General features: G+C 35.2%; 1 protein-coding gene across 2 annotated transcripts; it reads left to right on the top strand.

Annotated features, from left to right (window-relative positions):
• The first annotated feature begins 44 nt into the window (after nt 1-44).
• Nucleotides 45-25724, top strand: YME1L (ATP-dependent zinc metalloprotease YME1L). Of its 2 annotated transcripts, none has more exons than XM_023168393.2 (9): nt 45-253; nt 304-1061; nt 2351-2544; nt 2618-2746; nt 3011-3240; nt 3343-3503; nt 22816-23165; nt 25109-25257; nt 25314-25724. In XM_023168393.2, the coding sequence occupies exons 1-9, from the start codon at nt 227-229 to the stop codon at nt 25488-25490; spliced, it is 2175 nt and encodes a 724-aa protein (XP_023024161.2). In that variant the 5' UTR covers nt 45-226; the 3' UTR covers nt 25491-25724. The 2 variants fall into 2 exon arrangements, with proteins under 2 accessions (XP_023024161.2, XP_023024162.2); XM_023168394.2 differs by having other exon boundaries at nt 47-253; nt 2360-2544.
• Nucleotides 25725-26074: the final 350 nt, after the last annotated feature.

Genomic DNA, 26074 nt, shown 5'->3' with positions numbered 1-26074 from the left:
GTTTTATATTATGGAAATGGCTAATTGCGCTTGAATGGAATCATAAGGCAAAAACATAGAGCCTCTGTATTCTGTTGGTAGTTGGTACTGTCGTGTTGTACTGTTGGTAGTAGTGATGGAATAACCCCAGTTCACCAGTTGTCAAGAAGGTTATTTTTATTTCATCACAAAATTGCAGTTTTTCATCAAAATAAAACTTTCATTTCCTTCATACATGTGAACCAGTATGTTCTCACTGCAAAATCAAAACCAAGTACGTTATGCAATATTGTGTACCATTCTACTTCAGCTCTTATTTTCCAGGCATTTGCTACACTCACCTTATTTTCATCGAAAATTAATACAAGACAAAATGTGTACTTCAGGAGAAAATCTATTGAGAATGGAAAAAAAGTAAAGCAATTTCTCTGTTTAGATAGTTTCTTGGAAACTGTAAAAAACACTGATTTTTCTTTTGCAAAGCACTTGAATATTGATTCCATATTCGAAAATCACATTCTGAACAAATTCAAAGTTTCTTATGTTTCAAATAATAGTTTTTTCGAAAATAAACACGGATTTTCTCAAAATGATTTACAAAAGTCTCTTCCCACTTTAGTGGTAAGGAACAAAAAAATCGATGTTCCACTAGGATTTTATCAAAAGCTAGTATCGGGATTATTAAGTGAAAATCGATGCTCGTTTCACATCCAATTTAGAGGGTTCAAGACTGATCGAACAATAAAAGCTGAATTACAGCGAAATCCATCTTTAACAACCAGAGTCAAACAGGTATTTGGTAGCTCAGCATCTGATGGCATCGAGTCAAAAACACCAAAACTAGCCTCAATAAATTCTGAAAAGTTGAAACTCATGCTAACAACTGACGAGTCATTGTCTGAAAGTGACAAGCAACGAATGAAAATTGCTTTTGCTGAAGGTTATTTGTTAGGAAATAATTCAAATGTGAAAACAGGAAAATCAGCAAGATACTTCAAATTGATCACTCAAGTGTTCACTGTTATCATTTTCTTGGCGATTATAGTCAGTCTTTTGGCCAGTGCAAGTGGTTCAGTATTCAGGTAAGATATATCAGATATTCATAGGTATTACGATTAACTTTTCTAGGAGTTTGAAAAATAAATATAAAACCACATTGGTCCTTTCAAAAAATCTAACAAATCTAACCTTGTCAGAACAAAAACATTTGATATAAACCTAAAAATGTTCAACTTACAGATTAATGAAGTTACCATAATCATAAAATACAAATTATTGAAACAATTTGTTTTATCATGATGATCATGAAATGAATAAAATTTGGCGAAGTGTTTAATAATAATAGTGTTTAATAATAATAACTATATAATAACTATAAAATAAAAATATATTACCTAATTATTTGGATGAGTTGGTAAAATAGTTGAAGTTTAAGGATATTAGGGAATTGAACAAGAAACGGAATTACATTAACTGAAAGTCATCATCACCTGAAGACAATTGTGGGTACTATTATTCAAAATTCTATGTGTAATCTAATTTAGATTTTTTTTATTTTTGTTTCTATTCATGTATTGAAACTTGAAATCGTTCAATTCGTAAATTGGCAATAATAGGTGGTTATACATTTTCAACTTATTATATACAAGACTGTTTTGGTTGGTAATGGCGGTTTCAGATTTTGAAAAATTTTAATATTTTAGGCATATGGGGAATTGCTTTCAGTCAGCTTTGTAATTTATTTTCTTTTCATCTTTATGTAAAGTTTCATTTCAATGTTTTTTTCATTTTCATATCAGCTTACAATAATTCATTTTTCACAAAGTAGCATTTTTGCTTTCTTTATTATTTACTTAGCATTCCTCAGTGTATAGCGTTCAAGATGAAGACTGAATAAAACTATAAAAGCAAAATTACAGCAAAATCCATCTTCAACAATCAGAGTAAAACAGATATTTGGTACCTTAGCAAATGATGGCATTGAGTCAAAAACACTAAAATTAACGTCAATAAATTCCACAATGTATTACATTTTCAGATGAAGACACCACATGTTATAGCTATTTGAACACAAATTTGAATTTTTTATTTCTGACCAGTTGTACAACTTTCTGTTTTGTATTCAAGTGTCAAATTAGAATTTCAACTTTGAACTCGACCTAACATAAATTCTCAAATAGATTCTCAGTATTTTGTAAAACATTGCAAGTATGTGTTTAAATTTCGATAAATGTTTCTCATACACGAATAATTTAATCATCAATATCCTACTAAGTTGTCTCCCAGCCAACTCAGATAATTCCTTTTTGTGGATATATATGAGATAAAACTGTATATAAATGATCCCACATTTTAAATTAACTAATTTAAGGATTTCCAGAATTCAGCTGGGCAACCAAGTCGAAGTTGATCCTGAAGAAATTCATGTCACATTTGATGATGTTAAAGGTGTAGATGAAGCAAAGCAGGAACTGAAAGATGTAGTCGAATTTTTGAAAAATCCTGAAAAATTCTCAAACTTGGGTGGAAAATTGCCAAAGGGCGTTTTGCTTGTTGGTCCTCCAGGTAGCTCACATTTTCATAAAACAAAGTCAATTCATGCTCAGGTTTTTCCTCGGTACTTATCATATTTTTACAGGAACTGGTAAAACTCTATTGGCTAGAGCTGTTGCAGGAGAAGCAGGTGTACCATTTTTCCATGCAGCAGGACCAGAATTTGACGAGGTTTTGGTAGGCCAAGGAGCGAGAAGAGTTAGAGATTTATTCAGTATGTTTTTTGAGTTATTGGTAGACTTACAATAACTTTCAATAATTCGTCAATTTGTTCTTTTTACAATTTCCTGAGGATTCACTATCTTCCTCCTCTGTTAACTACTCAACCTAGAAAGAGTTATTAGTTACTTTTTCACTTGATGTAACACTACTTATTAGGTTTGCTCCATTAGTTTAAATTCGTTATTATTACTTATATTACTTATATTTCAACTTGAATTCCCGTTTTCATATTTTGAAATATCTATTCCCTTTGCAGAGGCTGCGAAGAAACGTGCACCATGTGTAATCTTCATTGACGAAATTGACTCGGTTGGATCAAAAAGAACTAATAGTGTTTTGCACCCATATGCAAACCAAACTATAAATCAGCTGCTTAGTGAAATGGATGGTTTTCATCAAAATGAAGGTGTTATAGTTTTGGGAGCTACCAATAGACGCGATGACTTGGATCAAGCATTGTTGAGACCTGGAAGGTTCGATGTAGAGGTTTGTTTACAAATTAGATATGCGAAGTTGACAATATAACTTTTGAATGTAGAATTTATTTGAATTTGAAATTTTCCCAATTATCATAATTATTATTCACAGGTTACTGTACCCACACCTGACTACATGGGAAGAAAAGAAATCTTGGGATTATACATGAGTAAAATATTAGCCAAAGATGTTGATTTAGAATTACTAGCTAGAGGAACAACTGGTTTCACAGGTGCCGATTTAGAAAATTTAGTAAATCAAGCAGCATTGAGGTTAGTTCACTACTCTTATTACTTCAATTAATGATTGATCAAAACTACTATTTTTCAAATCCTTTTCAACTTTCAACTAGTAGCTAGTAACTAGTAGTGGGTGATATGATAGTATGAAATTCTGTGGCATCAATCAAGAAAATTGATGAGTTGAGGAACTGAAATCTTGAGGTCAAAAACAACATGTTCATCTTTTTCCGAAGAAACAGTCCTAAATGAAATATGCAAAACACAAAAAAGAATGTAAAATATTATATTTAATTTAGCAGAAGGCAATTCTGACTTGAATACTGTTTAGTAAATAGTTAAAGAAGTTACTCATGAGGATTTGCGTATTGAATAGATATTCAGAATGTTACTGGAGTTTTATCCCAACATCAAACTCTTCAAGAGGAAGATTAAACTAAATATACATACAATGTTGTCCTTATTCATACCATAGATACCTCTGCTAGGTACCCGCGTCTTAATTGTCTTAAATTATTTTACAATGTTGCCTTGTTTGAAGGTGGTTGACAATGTTTCATGGTGAATTTCATTATTTCCGACAATTTTTATTTATTTTTTTCTTATTGTTATTTCACTTTAGGGTTTTTTTTGCTTAATATAATTGTTATTTTCAGCTATTATTTCTAAATTTAATTTTCAATTGTTATTTCAGAGATTTCAAGTCATATTATATTAGACAACGGAAGTCCGAATTAATGAAATTCACAATATTGCCTCATTTATTAGTCTTGAATTAATTTTACAATATGACCTTATCTAATAGTCAGGTAAATCTGTCAGGTTGAAAATAACAGTTTGGTGTTAGGATAAAACTCCAACAATATTCATTAGTACACCAAAGGTTCCAAACAGTACATCACAAGTACAGATATTCAGAGTTGGTCGGAACAATAAAAGTGGTAACCTTGCCTTGAAAGTAATTTTTCCAGCATAGAAGCTAATTAAATCAAAAGAACAAAGGATAAGTTCAATAAAGAAAGTTTTTTATCAATGCTGATCTGACGCATTTCAAGTGAAAAACTGGTAAAAGTCGAGGATAAAAGGCACAGGGAAGAAAATGTTATAAGATATGTGAATGGAGGACCTTCAATCACTGAAGCAGCTGCAAAAAAAATAAAACCCAATCAGTTATCTGTGTATTTTCAAAATGTCAGCGGTATGAGAACAAAACTATTAGAATTTCAACAAACTTATGTGTTCAAACTGTGATATTATAATTTTAGTAGAAACGTGGCTTAATATAGACTTTTTGGATAGTGAATTAGGTTTAAGAGGATTCAACATATATAGATTTGATAGAGACCAAACAAATAGTGACAAAACAAGGGGAGAAAGAATATTATTGTGAAAAAAAATCAAGATAATTCTCCAGTAACTATGTTTCCTACTTTTTGTATAAAGGTATTCTAACTAACTTCAAAAGGTCCTTTCATCACAAATTCTTTTCCAATACGTTGATTCCTTGTCAGAATGCAATCCCCGACTCTCAGTGCTGATGGTCTTAATTTTCTTACTTCATTAGCTTGTTCTGAACCCTTATTTTGTATTTCAGTTGTTCTTAGGACGATTTTGTTTCTTTTTTTCTATTTTCAACTTAATTTCCTATCAGCTTGAAGTTTTGTTCCTTTGCCATATAGTTTGTAATTTTTTAAGCATCCTAGATATTCATTATGTGAATAATGATGATAACGAATTGTAGCTTTTGAATTATTTTTCCAATCTAATTACCTCTGTAATTCGGATAACACTTCATCATAATTATTTTAATATCTTGTATTGTTTTTCTGCTAAACCATTTCCTCCAGGATGATGAGGAGCTGTATGAATTAAATTGATTCCTTCAGCCGCAGCCCATTCATGTAATATTCCAGAGGCAAATGATGAGCCACAATCTGTAACAAAATTTATCGTCTCATCTTTGGAAGAAAGAGTCATTAAACAATTCTTCAGAGCTTGACCACTTCTTTTTAGAGCCTTACCGTTAAAAAATCTTGTTGCCTCATTAGATATTTGAATTTAACATGTTGGCAAGTTTCACAAGTTTTAATGAAATGCTTTATATCTTTACTCATGCCTTTCCATAAAAATATTTTGTTAATTTTATAATACGTTCTTTAGTAACCATCTTGTCCTCCTGATTCAAGATCATCATGATGAAGCATTAAGATTTCTTTTTTAATTTTTCACCACATTTTCCATTTTCTCCAAATCGTGAATATATACAGATTACACCAAAATACTACTGGAACTTCCTCTGGAACATCTATACATAATCTTGAAATAGCATCCGCATCTTCTATTTCTTTTCCCGGTTAATGATTTATTTCCATTTCAATTCCTCAAAAATATCTGTCATCTGGCAGAACGATCTCTTAAATAGCCTGATGTCAAAAGTTGCATGGTCATTATGAATTTTAAATTGGTTTCTCTCCAGATATGTTCTGAATAATGTAACTGCTTTTATTACTGCCAGACATTCTTTCTCAGTAACTGAGTAGTTTGCCTCACTATCTGTAGTAAAATGACCATCTGGTGATATTGATTATATCCCCTATATATGAGATATCCTAGGAGATGGTCGTTTTACTACAATTAATAGACACTAAGTAACTTTTAATAACACTTGAAGGAATGCAAATCAATCTCAAGACTGCAAAAAATGCAGCAGTAATGTCTCAAGGTCCATATTATATGGTGACATATAATGTAGAAAGATTATGAGCTCCAGTTACAGTATATTTTAAGTTCCAGTAACATTTCCAAAGCCTGCTGGACTATATTGAATAGCAAAAGGATGCCCATAAAAGTAAATAAACCAGTAAATATATCAGGACAATGTTTGACTGACTTTTTCTACAGTAAAGCTGAAAATATTATTACAACTCTTCCTGATCTCTCAATAAATGACCTAAATAACTTGAAGAGCTTTCCTTTATCCTGCCAATCTTTTTTTCTGGAACCTGTCTGTCTTCAGCAAGTAGTTTATACAATAAAATCTCTCAAGGACAATAATTCTCGCAATATACACGACCTAAATAGCCAGATAAAAAAAATCAGTCGCCGACATAACTGCAATCCCACTGACAGCATTATTTAACAAAATTTTTTTGAAGGGAATATTTCCAGATGTTTTTAAAATATCTAATGTGATACCTGTATTTGAAATAGGTTCTAAATCTTCACCGAATAATTAACGCCCAATTAGCATAATATATATAATTGGGAAAGTAATTGAGTCAATTTTGAAAAATCATTTTTATTCTTACTTTGAAAAACAGTTCTACTTCAACAGTTCACAATATGGCTTTCGAAGAAATAGGTCTACTACTCACGCAGCTTACAATCAAGTCGAAGGACTTGATCAAGAGAAAGCACTCTTGTCTTTGTCAATGAATAAAGCCCATTTATTATAAAATGAGTTACTATGGTGTCCAGGGCATAGCTCTCAAGCTCGTCTAGTCTCATCTCACAAATAGGTACCAATATGTTGAAGTGAACAACATGAAGTTAGACCTCAAAGAAATGAAGCATGGCGTCTCTCAGGGCTCCATTTTAGGTCCGCTATTATTCTTGATCTATATCAATGATCTAAGCAGTTTTATAAAACCATCAAGATTTACCTTGTTTGCAGATGATACGACTCTATTATGTTCTAGCAAAGACTTAACCAGCTTATAACTAATGATACGAGATAGCGAAACATTAGCATATAAATGGTTTGCTGCTATAAGCTGACTCTGAATTAAAATAAAACTCAAAATTTAATTGTATCTTCCAATCCAAATATGCATCCAACAAAAAGTATACATTTTTTAGGATTCGTTATTAGTGTTTTTAGGTGCTAGAAAAAGGCCATAAGAATAATATCCAAAGCAGGTTACAAAAATCATTGTCGTCCTCTTTTTATTAAACTTGGAATTATGCTACTTCCAACATTATATATTCATAAACTTTTACTGGAGATTCATGAAAACGGTAATATATTTTACAGACATTGTGATATCCATGCATATGGAACGAGATCCGGAAGTTTATTGAACCTGTTCAGACATAAATTTACAATTAGTAAGAGAAATTCGCTGAACTTACATTTGTATAATCATCTTCACTTATCTCTGAAGGCATTAAGCCTCGCAAAATTCAAAACTACTATTGAAAAGTGTCTTATCAAACACTATTTTTATAACATTGACGGTTTTCGTGACGGTTTTCTCCAAAAAGATTAATGTCTCCGAACCGGATATAATAATATCAGGTCGGACAATTCCACTTTCTGCTTCGATAAGTTTGTTGGGGGTTAAAATGGACACCAATATGTCTTGACGAAATCATGTCACTGGAATTGCAAAAGCTGCTTCTCAAAAACTTGTAACACTATTCCGAACCAGAAAACTGTACACACCCCAGCAACTTTTCATACTTACGTCCATTAATCGCCTGCCCCCTGTGATTCAGTGCCTCACATTCGCATAAGATGTGTAGAGCTGTTTCTGTCCCTTCGTTGCATAATCTGCAGCTGAGGTCTCCGTTGTACAGCCCCATTTTATTCAGGTGGCCTCTAAGCGAACAATGACCGGTTAGTAACCCTGTGATTATTCTGAGCCGATCCCTACTATATTGAAGTAGTTCTTCGGTTCTTTTCTCTGACGGTTCCCTAAAGAAAGTTCTACTGTGTTTGTTGCCAGGTACTTTTGTCCAGTACTCTGTATGCTTCTTATTGGTCCATGTCCTAATCTGGTTTCGTACCAATGATTTTGGTACCCCCAGAGCTGGTTCAGGATTTATATATGAAGTTGATGGCACCCAGTATACAGTTAATTTGTTCCTGTTTGCAAGTTCATTCAGTTCTTCATGGCATTCCCAGACCAGTTTTGATGTCACCTTCGGGTTTGTCGGAGCCCCTAGTGCGATCTTGCTGTCTGTAAAAATATTGATCCGCTCATTTCTTTGAGGTCTCAATTTAATAAGCCTTGCACACTGCAAGATAGCATACACTTCCGCCTGAAAGACGGATGTGTATAGTCCTAGCGGATAGCTGTAGTTTAGATTTCTATCCGCTCGGTATATTCCAGCTCCCGTTCCATGTTTGGTCTTCGATCTATCTGTATACCAGGTGTTTTTTTCAAACATGTTTTCGGGGTGACTAATGGTCTTCCACTCATCACGGCTTATGATTTTGGCCGTGAAGATTGTCTTAAAAGTGTACTTCGGTGTCATGTGGTCCGTGCACATATTCAATATGTGCTCCTCCACTTCTTCCGAAATTTCTGTTCGGTCCGGTCTTTTGGAGTTCGGTGAGTTTTCCAGTCTGGATTGACCCATCCTCGCCTCCCCCCTTATTACAAAGTGTAAAGGGGGTAGATTCAGGAGTGTCTCCAATGTAGCTGTTGAGGTAGTTTTCATTGCTCCCGTCATTCCGAAACATGCAAGTCTTTGCACCTTGCCTAGTTTGTTGATGGCGGTCGCCTGCTTCATCATTGGCCACCAGACCAGATATGCGTATGTTATCATGGGTTTAACCACCATCGTGTATAGCCAATATACCATGTCTGGTTTTAGCCCCCATGTTTTTCCATAGGTGAGCTTGGCGAGCGTCAGTGCTACCTCCGCTTTCGTCTTTATCCTGTCCAAATGTTGGTTCCAGGTCAGTTTGGAATCTAGGATTACTCCCAGATATTTAACCTCTCCCGACACTTGTATTTCTTCCCTCGAAGTTTTAGAGGTCCGAGACCTCCGTTTTAGTCCTCTTGGTGAATGCTACTATGGTCGATTTGGATGGGCTTATGTTAAGCCCTTCTTCTTCAGTCCATCTTGTTATACTGTTCAAGGCTTGCTGCATGCATCCCTTCACTACATTATTGCATTTACCCTGGACTAAGATGACTAAGTCGTCTGCATAGCCCAGTGCTTTATACCCATTATGGTCCAAGAGACATAGTAGCTCGTCCATTACAAGGTTCCATAACAGAGGGGTTTGAACCCCCCCCTGAGGACAGCCCCTTGCTACCAGTGCCACGACTGTTTCCCCCATAATGGCTGTATATACCAAATTTCCCCCTAAGCATGCAGTCTATCCACCTACAGCTTGTATTGTCGATCCCTCTTCTCCTCGACATTTGGATGATTGATTCTAACGATGTATTGTCAAATGCGCCCTCAATGTCAAAGAAAGCAGCTAAAAGTACTTCCTAGTTTTTGTAGGTATATTCTACTTTTTCTGTTACCCGACATAGAGCCGTTTCTGTTGACATTGCTGACCTGTGTGCATATTGGTCTCGATGTAATCGTCTGATAGCCAGTGATACGTCCCTGATATGCCTGTCAAATAGTTTTTCTAGCGTTGAAATGAGTTTACACCCATTTCATTTTCTCCATATCTATCACCTTCGTCATTTGCCAGTCCTCCCTGGATGCCCTTTTCGGGATATCCAGTTCTGAATTCGCCCAGGACTCCGGTATTAGATTTGTAATTTCTGACCCGGGAAAGTGTACCCGGAAAAGCTCTCTGATAGTCACTTCTCAGGTTTTTGTATACACCCCTGTATTTATTTTCAGATCATTTATTGAGACCTGAGGTTCCTTCGAGAGTATTTTGTAGAGCCTGGCACATGCTTGGGTCTGTTCGACCTCCTCACATTGCCTTCTCCACGTATCTCTCTTGGATTTTCTCAGGACTTTGTTATACTCAGTTAGGGCCCTTCTATATTGGTCCCATGAACCTGATTTCCTTGCACATTTGAAGGCTTTTCTAGTTTTTTGTTTCATCCTCGCCAGATTTTCATTCCACCAGGGCACATTCCTGTTTGATCTCTGATTTACTATGGGACAATGTTCGTTGTACGTAGAGATGAAAGCTCCCTGTAATCGATCTGCTGCCAACTCTAGGTCTATGGAATCTCTGATGTCAAAATCCATGCGGTCTAAACAGATTTCCAGGTCCACCGTATAGGCTCCCCAGTTTGTTTTCCGGGGATTTTGATATGTTAGGATTGAGGTCTGAATCCCTCCGACTTCAAAGTTTATGTGTCGATGGTCTGAACAACTTTCCTCATCGGATACATTCCATTTCCGAACATAGTTACTTACAAATGTAGTTCCTATCGTTACGTCTATCACTTCACTACGTCTCGCATTTACGAAAGTAGGTGTATTGCCTATGTTTAAAATGTCCAAGTTATTTGTCATGATAAACTGTATTAAGTGCTCACCTCTTTCGTTGGTGTTGGTGCTTCCTCAGGTGGTGTGCATTGGCATCACAGCCAATTATAAGTTGTAGCCCCTCTGCTTGGCAGGCCCTAACCAACTCCTCCACTTCCCCGGTTGGTGGTGGTTTCGGATTGTCGTAAGGGAGGTATGCTGATCCAATGATGATTTCCTCAGGTCCGCCCCCGCCAGCCGTCTTTATTTTGACTGTCGTAAGTCTCTGGAACACAAATTACTCAACGGCAGTATATTTATTCCTTTACGGATAATTATGCATGTTCTTGGGTTCTCTGAGGTTCTGTTATAAATTAACTCCCCTCTGATGCGCCCATTCCCATTATTTTTCCCCTGTACACCCAGGGTTCTTGTATGAGAGCAATATCAAACCCCCCCATCACTTTGGTAAGGACAGCCGAGGCCCCCTTACTGTGTTGCAGGTTTGTTTGTATTACTCTCAACATTGCTGTTAAGACCCTTCAGGACCTTGAGGGTGACCATGCCCAGCTTATAGTAGGCTTTAAACATGTTCCTTTCCAAGGCCCTGAAGGAACTTTCATTCGTGGAGTAGGCCAGGATTTGTCCTTCCTCTTCCACTTTTCTGCTCAGGAGGATCCAGTTTTCCACTCCCAGTGCAGATTCTGCTTACTGAGGCGTGTCCTAACTGTAGCCTCCTCGTCTTTTTGGCCCGGAATGAAGGCTAGGACTATCGGTCTCTTCGGGAGTTCGTTGGCCTCGACCACGGTCAAGTCCGCCCCCTTCCAAAGAATACCCAAGTTTCCAATGCTTCCTCTGAGCCATTCTTTTATCCCTTCATTCGCATAGGTTATCCATAGGACCCCTGCGCCGAATGAAGTCTTTTTGAATTGGATGTTTTTCTAGGCTACCAGAGAGAGTATTGTCCAATTCGCGGACAAGTTCCTCCTGGATCAGGTCTGCTTGACCCTGACTCAGGGTGTCGTATGTCGGTGACCGCCACCCTAGCAGCCTCGCTATAGGTCCCAGTTTCTTTGGAAGCCCTGGGTTTTTTCAGTACCTTCTGTGGGGGAGTTTTTACATCCTCTCTAGGTTTCTTTTTGGTCCTTTCCACAGAAGTTACTTTGGGTTTTTCCGTTTTTCTGCGCTCTTTTGTGTTACATGGTTTTTCAATCCATGTTCCCGCAGCTACTTTCCTTGCTTTCATCAGTTTGCGACTTTTGTCAATCCTGCAGTTATGCTTTCGACGGGGCTGGTGTTTCTCGCCGTTTCACTATGACGTTCCTGGTCAGTTTGCACCTCCGGGATAGTCTGATTTTGCGAGGAGTCGCTCGAAGAGTCCTCCTCTGATATTTTAGTTTTTCTCGTATCCATCCAAGTCCCACGAGTATGGGGGAAAGGGTTGTCCACTTCCATGGTGCCTCCTGTATGGATGTGAGGCTGGATACTTTGGGAGGTCGCCTGGTAACCCAAAGGCTCCGTTAGTGATACCTGATGAGGCTCAGGTACCATTCATCCTTTGGCACGGGTCGCATAACACCTTGGATTAGGCCTGGGTCCTTCTTGGTCTGACTGTTCTGTTACGGCCCCTTCAGCATGGGAGACCCTACCAGCAGCTAAGCTGCCGCCGACATAGCCCGTAACTTCCTCACAGTACACAAGCCTCCACGACAAGGTGAAGACCCCTCGGGAGGGAACTACACACTTTACTTTTATATATATTTTTTTAATAGATTTTATCCTTGTAACTCCAAACAAGGACTTCTGCATTCGTGACTTGCCATAAATATACTATAGTATGTAAAAGGGTCAAATAAAGTACTCCACCCTACTCTACCAGGGTTGATCGAAATCCCTCCTAGCTATGTAGAACATCTCTCTGTTAAATTATTGATGGAGGCTTCAACAATTGTTATCGGAAATGTATATATGTTCCTCCTTCATCTGTAGTAGATAATTATATGGAACATACTGCTACTGTTGATTATATTTTAGAAAAATACCCTTTCAGCAAGATTATACTTTGTGGCAACTACAATATATCTGATGTATTTTGGTTCAATGAAGATCTTAGTCTGAATGCTGATTGTCCAGAAAAATCACCTGCACTAGCTTTGTTACATTCATTCAGTTTCTATAATTTATATCAAATCAATAATATTCCAAATTCAAGAAATGTTTACTTAGATTTAATATTCTCATCATTCATTAATATGTCTGTTCAAAATCCATCGGACCCAATTTTCAAAATCACTCAGCAGTTTGTTTTGATTCAGAAAATGATACAAACGAATATCTAATATATGATGAATACTTTTATGACTTCATAAATGGAGATTACATGGGCATGAATAATTTTTTGGTCAGCATTAACTGGGATTTGTAAATACTGAATAATGAGGATTTGAATATAACAGTTACAAATTGTTACAATGTTATCTGTACAGCTGTAAACGATTATGTTCCCCTGAAAAATATGAAACCTCAACTTTTCCAGTATAGTTCAATTCTGAGTTGAAGGAATTAGTTTTTAGGAAAAACTCAGTTCACATAGAATACAAAAATGGAAATTTTTATAAATATGAGAGATGAATACAAAGCTTTGAGAAAAAAATGCCATTAAAAAGTTTGTATAATGAAAAGAGAAATGAAAATTTCTATGTTTTTTACCACTTTTATTTGTAACTAACGTTACTGCAGTTTCGTCCTATATGGACATTTTCAAACATAAACAATAAACTAAGAATGATTCATTACATTCGCTAATATATACCATTCAGGTACTTGATTGAGTACCTGAATTTACAGTTCACAATGCGCATGTGCCAATTTAAAAACCGGAGAGTAAATTAAATCGATTTGGTCATTTAACAGGTTGCACCCGCAATGTTTATGCTTGTGAATTTCCAAGGATTCTAAATAATTGAGTTTGCAACCCTTCCTTGCATAGTGCAGAATTTCCGTATCGTTTAGATTCTGAAACTTGTGGTTGCATGCCAAGGAATGGTTTGAAAACGTCGAATTATTTTTTCCCAGTCTGAAGGACCTTTCATGTTCAGCATACCGTTTTTGGAAATTTCGTCCGCATTGTCCCACATAAACACTATTACACTCCGGACACATGAGCTTATAAACTCCAGATTTTTTCAACTTGTCGACCTTATCTTTGGTATTGAAAAGAAAATGAGATAACCTGGCATGTGGTCTGAATGCTACTTCCACATTGTTTTTTCTGAAGAAACCTGCGATAATTTCTGTTCTTTTTCCAAAATATGTTAGCGTTACCCATCATGATCTCCTACCACATAGTAACGGCTACATCCATCAATTTATTTTAATGTATAAGTTTGAAAATATCCTTATAGGACGAAACTGCAGTAACGTTAGTTACAAATATAAGTGGTAAAAACATAGAAAGTTTCAATTCTCATTTTTCATGATGATTTCCTACCACGTAGTAACTCTACATCCATCAATTTATTCTTTCCAGATTATTGGAAAAACAGTTTTTTGAAACCTATTTATAAAAGTTGATAACATAATGACATTACAAATTATCGAGTACTTTACAATCAATCTAAATCACCCAAATTGTTGAATATTCTAATAACAAAAAGCATTCATGGGATCGTAGACATATAATGATGAATCAGCAACATGGATTCAGTTGTGGTAGATCTGTATTATAGGTATTTTTTACTATTTGTCGTGTAGGATGAGCCTATGGAGGTATATGTATATTCATATGTTTGTGCGATGTTCCTATTTACAGTGGAAGCATTGATCTTTCTATTTAAATTGTACACTACTTCAATTCTTGTTCCGAAAGGTGGAACATTGACTTGCTACAAATGTATTGTATGGATATGTAACGTGGCCAAAAAAGTTCTATTCTGTTCTATTCTATCAGAACAAATTTTCTCATTTATTAACCTTATTAGTAAATGTCTTCGAAAGTAGACAAAAGGTTAATTCTTTTACACATATTTTTCAAAGGCATTTGACCGAGTAAATCACAATTTGTTGTTGCATAACTAAACGCTTTGGGTATTCAGAAAAATATTCCGAAATGGATTAAAAATAATCTTGCCTGCAGAGTCCAATATGTAAAATATGGTAACTCAATATTTTCCTCAGTCACAGTTCCATCTGGTGTACAGCAGGGTTCTCATTTAGGACTATTACTTTTCAACCTATTTGTGAATGACTTGAATGATGTTATTCTCTATAGTGAATTTCTTCTGTTTGCTGACGATCTGAAGATGTTCAAAGTTATTCATAACTCGTCTGATACTGAATCATTACACGATCTCCATAAAAAAGGAGACATAAAACTTTCTATGTTGTTTATCACAAGTGTTAAAAAACACAGAAATTTCAATTTCTCATTTTTCATGATGATCTTCAACCAGGTAGTAACGGCTACATCCATCAATTTACAGTATGATATATCTAACTTTTTACGCTGGTGAGATATAAAGTTATTGCAATTGAGTATGGACAAATGTCATAACTTTACTTTTTTCCAAAACAAAAATCCCATAAGTAGTCCATATAAAACAAGCAATGGGAACTGGAAACAACACATACAGTCAAAGACTTTGGAATCACTCCTAACCCAAAAATGTCATTCAAACCCCGTATTACGATTGTTACTTCTAGAGCACTGAAAATGTTAGGTTTTACTCTTAGATCTGCAGAGGAATCGTCTCTCTCTTCCTTGAAAATCATATATTGCTCAATTATTACGAGGGTTGCCATTTATATTTCGAAAATCACTTTATTGTTTTTCAAAATATTCCTCATGAAGATCTATAAACTTTTGCATGTGTTTGAATCAATTGTCGAAGCACTTTCGCCACTCTGATTGAGGTATCTCCAAAATATGCATTCTGAATGCAGCAACCGCTTGTTCAGGTGTCGACAAACGTTGACCTCTCAGTTTGTTTTTTACGTGCGGGAATAAAAAGAAGTCATTCGGTGCCAAGTCAGGACTATACGGCAGATGACTCATCAAATCGATGGTTTGGGTGCTCAAAAATGCAGTTGTTTGAGCCGATGTGTGAGAGCTCGCATTGTCGTGGTGAAGAGTGATACGTCTTCGGCGGTTGGTTTTCCTGATTTCTTGGAATACAACTGGCAAACAAATGGTTGTGTACCACTCAGAATTGACTGTTCTGCATTTTTCTAGTGTTACGTTTGCGACATGTCCCGTTTTTCCGAAAAAACAGGCGACAATTTGCCTGGAAGTGCTTCGTGCGCGAACAACTTTTGTTGACGTATTCCAAAAACACTTTATTGTGAGATTTTCACTAGATTGTTTTACAAAAACGCAACACGTGTTTCGCCATACAATGGCTTCATCTGGCGTGTCTTTCCTAAGTAAAGACACGCCAGATGAAGCCATTCCATACATTTTGGCAAAATTTCAAAACAATTAAGAAAATAAATATTCCGACTTAGCATCTCAAAACATTCATCTCGTCCAACGAGTCTACACAATAGGTTCTGATAAATGCCTGCCAGCAACTACTTCCCCCTACTAATACCTCGCTGGACATTGAATATTCGACAGACATTTATGCAAGATCCAGCAGAAGCACCACGCTGAAATTATTGGAGTAGATCACCTACAAACCGGTTTTGAAGTATTATCTCTCATTAGTGCAGGAGAGCTCCGACCCAAACAGCAGTGTGTCTAGGACTCAATTGACTTCAAAGCAGATCAAATGCATGTATGAAACCTTCGTCTGAGTCAAAGATCCTTAACTAGTAACAGCTCCATCTTGTGAACATATCCCCAAGCAGGAAAGAAACATCTCATGTACCAACCAATACACCATAAATCAAAATAAGTCTGTTGACTGTATCGAGGAGAGATACATAGGTACATAAATTACACACTTTTTTTATTCAATTTTTGTATGCAAAGTTTATAAGATGTTTGAAAAGTAAAATGGGATATCTTAAAAATCATATAAAGTGAGATTCCAACGCTGCAGATAAAAACTCAAAGAGGCGTGCTTGCACACTTCATTGGAATTCAAGTACCCCCAATAATTTGTTTGTCATCCTGATACTATCTTGGATACTATAGTGAACATTTTCAACAATTATATTTTGAGCTAATTTTCAATTTATTTTGGCATGTAGGTAGTTGAAACTTTTTCCTTCAAATATAAAATCAAAATATACTTTATTACCCAAAGATGTGAACATCTTATTGGAAAAGTCTTTTAAAGTGAAACGTATATATGGAACATTAAATTAACAAAAATAAATACAGTAAGTGTATAGAGATAAATAAAGTATCTGATGTCTCTTCCGAACTTATTATATTCTATTCGTGGCAGTTTTGAGTTCAATATCATTATTGGAATTACTAAATAGTCGGAACATAATTCCCATTGAAGTTTCCTCTGTTCATATGTTGATATATACAGCACTTCAATGTATTGTATCTAACCAACTATGTCAATTGATGTTCTCTTCAAATCAACCTGTGTCCAAGATACTCGATTCATCTCTAAGAGCCCTTGAACTTTTTCCATTTTCACAATCTGTCCTGTCTCGGTCGCCACAATATTACGAAATGAGCTGATGATATAAGGATAAAATGGAGAAAAGACTCTTTATTTGAAATTGACAACAATTTTTCATACAACTTATCTATTATTTCGCAGTATCCAAATAAGAAAACGGCGTCAGAATAAACAGAGGAATTCCCAACATAGTGCGAGAGAAAAAACAATTAAACAATAAACTGGAATACTAAAATGCATAAATATCGATTAATTTTGTGTATAATATGTCATCTAATTTTTGAAAGAGTGCAGGGATGAATCAAATAAATAATAATGACCGTATTTTTGTTCGCTAGCTTAGTATGCTGCCTCATGGGCTCATTATGTTTTTCTCCCATTAATTTCATAACACCCATTCCAATAATTTTTTGCCCTGTGGTAGTCCATAGATCCAGTGTCTCACATTTGCATAAAATATGACGGGTTGTCTCTGTCCCTTTGTTGCATTACCTGCAAATCATTTGCATTGAACCTAGATAACTCAAATCACCATTAACAATTTAATGTTGAATTCTCAAGTCAGTTTCGGCTCTAAAGTAGATAAATACAGCACCAGCTCCTTATTTGGTGTGCTCAGTGTTCTAAGACTGAGCACACCAAATAACAAGCAAAATATTTCAGTATTTGCATGAAACCTGTCGGCGGATTGTTGAACAAATACAAATAGTTTGTGCGACTTGTGACCAATATGACCTTTTAAGGCTATTTTAATATCTAACAACAAACACCCCCTGTCTCGAACGCTATTTGGCAACAGCAGATTAATGTTTTTAATTTTGTAATATAGATTTATAGGGTTCATAATTGATTCGAATTTCTTGAGAATATGTCAGTTCAAATGCTATCAACTACCCTATAAAGTATGAGATCTGTTGAAATCTAACCATCTGTCGCCCCCAACGAACGACAACCCTCAAAAATAGAAACTTGGGCGAGCTAAGGATTAATGAGGTCTTATTCTTGAAATGCGATTCCTAGATCGTCTGCTCACATTATATGGTGGCTGTAGTGTATGAAATCTGATATATCATTGACAAATAAAATGAAGGAAATTGAACCTATATGCGATCCTTGAGAAACTCCAGATGTTACAAAAATGTTCGATGCTGTTAAACCAGCATAATTCAATTTATTTAATAACTTCTGATCCATGTCGAAATGTTAACATTGATACCTAATGTTAGGAGCTTATCTTTGAGAAAGTATCTGAAAAATTCTTCAGTTTTGAAGTGAAAACATCGAAGCTTGATAGAATACAGAGTTCATAATAGTTTTCAGAAAGTAACTTCCTTGTCTATGCTGCAATTCTGATAAAATGACAATGGTTTCAATGTAGATTAGGTTCATAGTACGTGTATTGTGAGCGAGATAGTTTATGGGTGGTTCACACAAATTCAAATTCCACCAAATAAATCAAACTTTTCATTGAAGCCAATTGGTCTGTTTGCTGAGTGATCTTTCAGATCCAATAACGAAAGTAAAACTCTGTTAAACGTTCAAATCCTGATTCGAGTCGCGGTGGGGCAGACACAAAGCATGTGTTCTGCAATAGTCCCGAGTATCTTCCTACGATGATTCAGACACTAGGTCATCACTGCTGTAGTCTACTGAATGTTTCATAAGGAAGGATATATAAATGCCTTGGAATAGGTTAGCCTTGGTAGATTTTTCCGGAGGTCTGAAACTCTTCTCATGGTTTAATTATTTTGTTTGCCAAAACTAAAAGTGATAACACTGACTGATTCTGGTCCAATGAAACCGATTTTAGCCTCTACACTGTTCCAGTGTAACTAACTGACTAAAAATATCACTTGTGATGGACTATTTGCAGCCTTTGGTGTAGTAATAAATATTACTGGAGTTAAATCCCAACACCAAACCGTTATTTTTAACACCTCGACACGTGTTTCAATCACCAAGTGATCATCTTTAAGACGAAGATTAAACTAAATTACATACAATATTGTCTTTATTTATACCACAGATACTTCTGCTGGGTACCTGAGTCCTAATTGTCTTTAATTAATTTTACAATATTGCCTTATCTAACAGGTAAATCCAATAACAAAATGTTATTTCAACGAGCTATACAGGGCTTTTCATGATGAGCGTTAATTAGCCGTTTCTGACAAACTATTTAACGGATCAACCTGAAAATTTCACAGTATGCATAAATCAATATGACCTACACGCCTAAAATATTTCAGACGAAGCGGCGTTGTCGCTTCTACTATAAAGTAGCGGCTTCTTTGATTTTTCAAATGGAACACCCCGTATATAATATCATATTATGATTCATTATCACTTTGTCAACAAATTCATATGCTATTTTCCTATACCTATCTATTACCGTTTAGAAGATATAAATTAATTTCGATATTTTTTTTACCAAACATGAACTTTTATAAATGCTGATAATCTTGAACTCTCTTGCACTAAAACGATCACTCACACTCCGAGTCATATTTTCATTTGCCTCATACAGAGTCTTCAAAAAATGCAGATACTTTGATCTCATGAGAAAATGAGTGGAACTCAATTTTGTATATTTCAACATTTTTGAGCTCTACATCCAATTTTAGATTAACTTTGTTCAGATAATACTATTTCTATTTTGAACCGTTTTCGAGATAAACTGTTTCAAACGGAAACTGACGTGGTTTTCTTGCTCGTTTTTTTGAATTCATCACTTATTTCGGATATTCAACTTTTTTTTTTTATACTTAGTAATATTTCTTTTTGATCCAGTTTTTTAACTGTCTCAGATCAGTCAATTCGAAATTGGTATTTACCTACCTTAGAAAAAGTTACAATTTGTATACATTGAGGTATTGGTGTTGCGGAACGGCTAACATACTCATTTTTATTTTCTTAATTTTGCCTCACCCTGTACCCTCAAAACGACTTCAATATGATTGCGCCCTCTGTGGTGTGTTGGAGCGATGAAAAGGGACGAACATTGGTGTTGTTGCATTGTTTTTATGTGGTTGATTGTCCGCCATTCTCGACTGCCCAGTTCAACTGTGAATTATTCGTTTTTTGCTGATAATATTTATGTTTATCACACCGCATAATATCGTGCTTCTTGATACACGGATTAGCTTCGATTCCAAGAACTGGTACCAATCTCAGGACTCTGATGAGACAGCCGCAATCCACTCAAGGTAAGTCGTCTTTGAGGGATTTATTTTAACATTTTGTTAAGTATCATAATGGTATACAGTCCCTACTGTTCCTATTACCGTTCCGTTACATATTGGTCTCTAACGTACAACAGTGCACATTAATATTTTTTAATAGTGTGCTTTGGAAAAATAAATAAACCAATTATTTAACGTCAGACTTTAGTTGGTGGTTTGACTGATTGTGATAGCTACCAATTATAATAGAATAATGTCAAGATTAGGTTACAGTAATGAAAATTTCTTGAATTTGTTAATAATTTATGGTGAGTGCAATAGAATTGCAAGTAGAACATGCCGAGTATTTCATGAAAGATATCCACAACTTCCGAAGCCGAATAATAATGTGATAAATCGACTACTAAAAAACTGTAGGTTGAATGGAACCTTTCGTCCAAAAATCATTCGTAAGAAGACTAAAGTAGATGATGATGACAATGGTATAATAGTTTTGGGATACTTTCATGCATTTCCAAATGCTTCTCTGCACGAGGCTGAAAGGGAGATAGGTATACCCTACGTGATAATTTGTCGAATTCTTAATAAGCATAAATGGCATCCCTATAAGTTCTACTGTGTTCAACATTTGAAAGAGACTGATTTGCCTCGTAGAGTGGAATTCTTTGAACGGTTACTTGTTAAGACTCAAGAGGATGAACATTTCCTTGACAATATCATATGGACAGATGAGGCCAAGTTCACAAAAAATGGAGTTTTCAATAGACACAACAGTCATTATTGGGCGCCAGAAAATCCCCATGTTGTCCGCCAAAGGGGTTTTCAAGAAAGATGGCAATTCAATGTATTTTGTGTCATAAAGAATGAGTCAATTTTTTATATCGAGTTTTATGATGATAATTTGAATGCATCAAAATATGAAGATTTACTGAGGAATGGAATTCAAATGATTCGAAATAATAGACCAGGAAGAGAACGTGTATGGTACCAAATGGATGGTGCTCCACCCCATAATTCTCATTCAGTCAGCGAAGCTTTAACCGAAATCTTCGAAAGATGGATTGGTAATAATGGAACTTTTCGTTGGCCTCCTAGAACACCAGATGGCAATCCATTAGATTATTTCGTGTGGGGTTTCATTAAGAATATGGTTTACTCTACTCCAATAACATCAATGGAAGATATGAAATCAAGAGTTACAACTGCTTTCAATAGTTTGACTCCAGACTTGATCAGAAGCGCTACACATGACAATCTTTTGAAGAGATTACATGTTTGTTTAAGTAGAGGTGGAGATGTGTTTGAACATATTCTGAAATACACTGACGATTAAATTAACTCATTAATTTATGGGTTTATTATTTTCAATTCGTGTTTCAGCGTTAATAAAACTATTGTATTATCTGTGACTAATTGAGAAACATCAAACGAAATCTGTTTTACAAAAATGAGTGATGAACAAGGAAACCATGTCAATTTCCGTTTGAAACAGTTTATCTCGAAAACGGTTCAAAATAGAAATAGTATTATCTGAATAAAGTTAATCTAATATTGGATGTAGAGCTCAAAAATGTTGAAATATACAGGGTGTTCCATTTGAAAAAATTGAGTTCCACTCATTTTTTCATGAGATCAAAGTATCTGCATTTTTTGAAGACCCTGTATGAGGCAAATGAAAATATGACTCGGAGTGAAGATCCTCATAGTATCACTCCACTCCATTTCAAATTTGATCGTTTTAGTGCAAGAGAGTTCAAGATTATCAGCATTTATAAAAATTCATGTTTGGTAAAAAAATATCGAAATTAATTTATATCTTCTAAACGGTAATAGATAGGTATAGGGAAATAGTATATAAATTTATTGACAAAGTGATAATGTATCATAATATGATATTATATACGGGGTGTTCCATTTGAAAAATCAAAGAAGCCGCTACTTTATAGTAGAAGCGACAACGCCGCTTCGTCTAAAATATTTTAGGCGTGTAGGTCATATTGACTTATGCATACTGTGGAATTTTCAGGTTGATCCGTTGAATAGTTTGCCAGAAACGGCTAATTGACCCTCATCATGAAAAGCCCTGTATAGTATACTATTAGGTATTGGTCCACTATTGTCATTTATTATATTATTATGTTTACTTATTTCTACACTCTCACAGGCATCTAGACGGCTGTTGTTAACAACAAAATTAATTTGAGGCAATTAAGACGCAGGTACCTAGCAGAGGTATCTATGGTATAAATAAGGACAATATTGTATGTATTTAAGTTTAATCTTCCTCTTGAAGATGAACACTTAGTGATTGAAACACGTGTCGAGATGTTAAAAATAACGGTTTGGTGTTGGGATTAAACTGCAGTAATATTCATATTTTACAATATCACTGTTTTATTTCAGGGCTGCAATAGATGGTGCTGACTGCGTCAGTATGAAATATTTAGAATCTGCCAGAGATAAAGTTCTAATGGGTCCCGAGAGAAAATCCCGTATCCCTGATGAAGAAGCCAACCTAATAACTGCTTACCATGAAGGTGGTCATGCCATAGTAGCCTATTACACTAAAGATAGCCATCCTTTGCACAAAGTAACAATCATTCCAAGGGGGCCCAGTCTTGGTCACACAGCTTACATTCCTGAGAAGGAGAGATACCATGTCACAAAATCTCAGTTGTTGGCTATGATGGATACTATGATGGGAGGAAGAGCTGCGGAAGAGTTGATTTTTGGTCCCGAGAAAATAACATCTGGTATTTTGTTTTCATTGTGCTCGAATAATTACAATCAACACTTATTTGCTGCATCAATTTTTTTAGAGGAGACTAATGTCATAACATTTTCACAAATTAATAATCGGTGCTCAAATTATAGATAGCAGGGTATCTACAACTCAAACCTCGCTTAAAATTATAAAAATGTCTTTCATAATTTAACATATTGGAAGATTTTGATAATAACGGTAAGGTTGAAATGTAAACCGTCAACAAGCAATAATGGTGTAACAATACCATACCTTGAAGTATACTATCACTCGAGTATGAAGCTCTCATAGTACCAATCAGTTGTCAAAGGAGTAGAGTTGATCAAAATATATGGAAGAACTTTTCGAAAAATATTTATCATATAGAATTAGACATGCTGTCTAAATGTTTTCATGTGGCGGATAAAGGCACCTGAGTTTAATAATTCTCTCAACCCAAGACCCAAGGTTGCCGAAATTTACATCAAGGAGCCTTCCAAAAAAATCATGTTAGAAATCTGAATGCAAGTTTGTCAAAGTTGAGAGGTGAACTACGTCCACTTCACATATTCTTCATTCCAACTAGTGGGTTGGCTCCATGATGAATTTATGTGATTATTCTTGGAAACGTCAGTTCCAGCTATCAGATATTAAGTGCCAGTTTTCTGCGATTAACTGAAATGGAATGTGCATTCAATCAGTGATGACTAGTTTTGTATTTTGATTGAAATTGAAGTTAAAAAAAACATTTTGAAAGAAGTCAGAAGTGGGTTCGAAATTGAGTATTGGGATTTCATTAGGTTTGGGAACAATCTCCATTCCTTAAAGATAGTCATCTTTTGAAGTTCTAAATTAATTGTAGGCAACAACGAAGTAATATCTATATATTAAAAAACAATCACACATTTTCCGAAATTAAAAAAATAAGCTGGGAAAAATTTCAGTAGAATTGGACAACTGTTAGGTAGTCCGCAAACGCCTATACTGAAATTCCATAATTCTCAGAAATGTTACTGCATTAAAACGAAAACATTGTTATCAGGCTGTGATAAAATATATAGAATAGAATATGATAAAATATATAAGATGATAAAATATATAGAATCACAACCTGACAACAATGTTTTCTTTTTAATGCAATAATATTTCTGAGAATTTAGTGCCTACTATTATAGAATTTTAGTATAGTAATTAAAACATTAGAATGTAATCATACTAACTAATCATACTGATACTAAATATACATATAAACACGTGCGATCGCTGCTAATCATGAAGTGCCATAGGGCAAGGCGCAGCCTTCGACGCGCTATTTATATGCAAGCGCCGCTGGCTCTCTGGCCGGTACCACCGCAACCGCTTTGTCCATGCATTTTAAATCTATAAAATCTTCGAAAGTATTCATTTTAATTACAGGCTGTAAAGGGCCATATTGATCTATATTGAATGCACAATGTATTCAAGGTACTTAATTGGATGGGGATTAATGCTGTATTTCTTAAAATTGCTTCATAAATAAGCCATTAATAAAAATGGTTATTGTGGGTTGCCCCTGAGAGATAGACATGACTCATCGCAGACTTTTTTGTAGACCTTTTTATGGTGTACAATACTGCAGTATATTATTTTGATGTATCTTGTAGGGTTCAACCAATGTTTGCAATGTAAGAGCGAAAAAATGTGTTTATTTACGACATCACATTAGAAACCTCTAAAATTATCAGTGTTTCTGTACTATATTAAACATGTTATATACATATAAATCTTTCTTTTGAATCACTCTATCTATTAAACATCCTGCATCAAAATCTGTTGCATAGTTTGAAAATCTAAGCATACATAGGAACAGTAAGCGGGAGGCAACTTTGTTTCATACTATGTATTGATGAAAATCAACATCCTTATTTTATTTTCATTGAGATTGCCACGAGTCACAAACAATTTATCTTCTAGGGGCAAGTTCTGATTTAAAACAGGCTACATCTATTGCAACACATATGGTGAAAGATTGGGGTATGTCCGAGAAACTTGGTCTTCGCACTCTGACTGATAGCTCCAAAAGCCTTGTTCCTGAAGCTTTGGGTCCTTCAACCAGTGAAATTGTATGATTATTCAAGAATAGAAAATAGTTAAAAAATTATTGATTCCAATGTTGTAGGTTGATGGTGAGATCCGAAGAATTTTGTCAGAAAGCTATGATAGAGCCAAGCAGATTCTTAAAACACATGCCAAAGAGCACAAGGCTTTAGCGGAGGCATTAATGAAATATGAAACATTAGATGCTGAAGATATAAGAGCCATAATGGCAGAGAAATCTACAGAAAAAAAAGTTTAATGAACTGGAAGTGAAAAGAACATTTGTTGACTTTTTTATTCTTTTTTAATTTTGCGGGAGCAGAGACACCATAGTATTCTAGACAAACTGTAAGTTATGTAAATAATCCTGGTTTTATCAAAAGCGGGCCTTTTGTGACTTAAATTATATTACTTTCAGATTTTGTGTTCAGATTACAATATACCGTTCAGCTGAAACTGTACTAATGCGTTAAATAAATATGTTATTCTAAGATTCAACTGCATTTTTTTCAAGAAAATTATTTGCAAAAAGGCATTTGACACTGTTGATCACATTGTACTGAAAAAAAATAATAACATGAGTATTCAAGGGATTATTTGTAGATGGTTCAAAAATTATTCATCTGGGATGGTTCAGTCTACACTGCAATATGGCGTGATGGATCATCTTGTCACTTTGAAAGGGCATTTGTATCTCAAAAAAGGAAAAAAGAACAATGTGCCATGCTCATCCTACTACAACATGTAAACCTTTATTCAATAATCTCCAAATACTAACCCTTCCATGTTTGTATATTCTTGAGCTGATTATGCACTTAAAAAAACAAAAATGAACTTATGAGG

The sequence above is a fragment of the Leptinotarsa decemlineata genome, unplaced genomic scaffold, assembly GCF_025532065.1.
Source record: "Leptinotarsa decemlineata unplaced genomic scaffold, Ldec_3_MD MMD2_tig00003798_RagTag_RagTag, whole genome shotgun sequence".
NCBI classification, from domain to species: domain Eukaryota; kingdom Metazoa; phylum Arthropoda; class Insecta; order Coleoptera; family Chrysomelidae; genus Leptinotarsa; species Leptinotarsa decemlineata.
The sequence above is the reverse complement of the archived record's forward strand: the minus strand, read 5'-3'. Positions and strand labels throughout refer to the sequence as shown.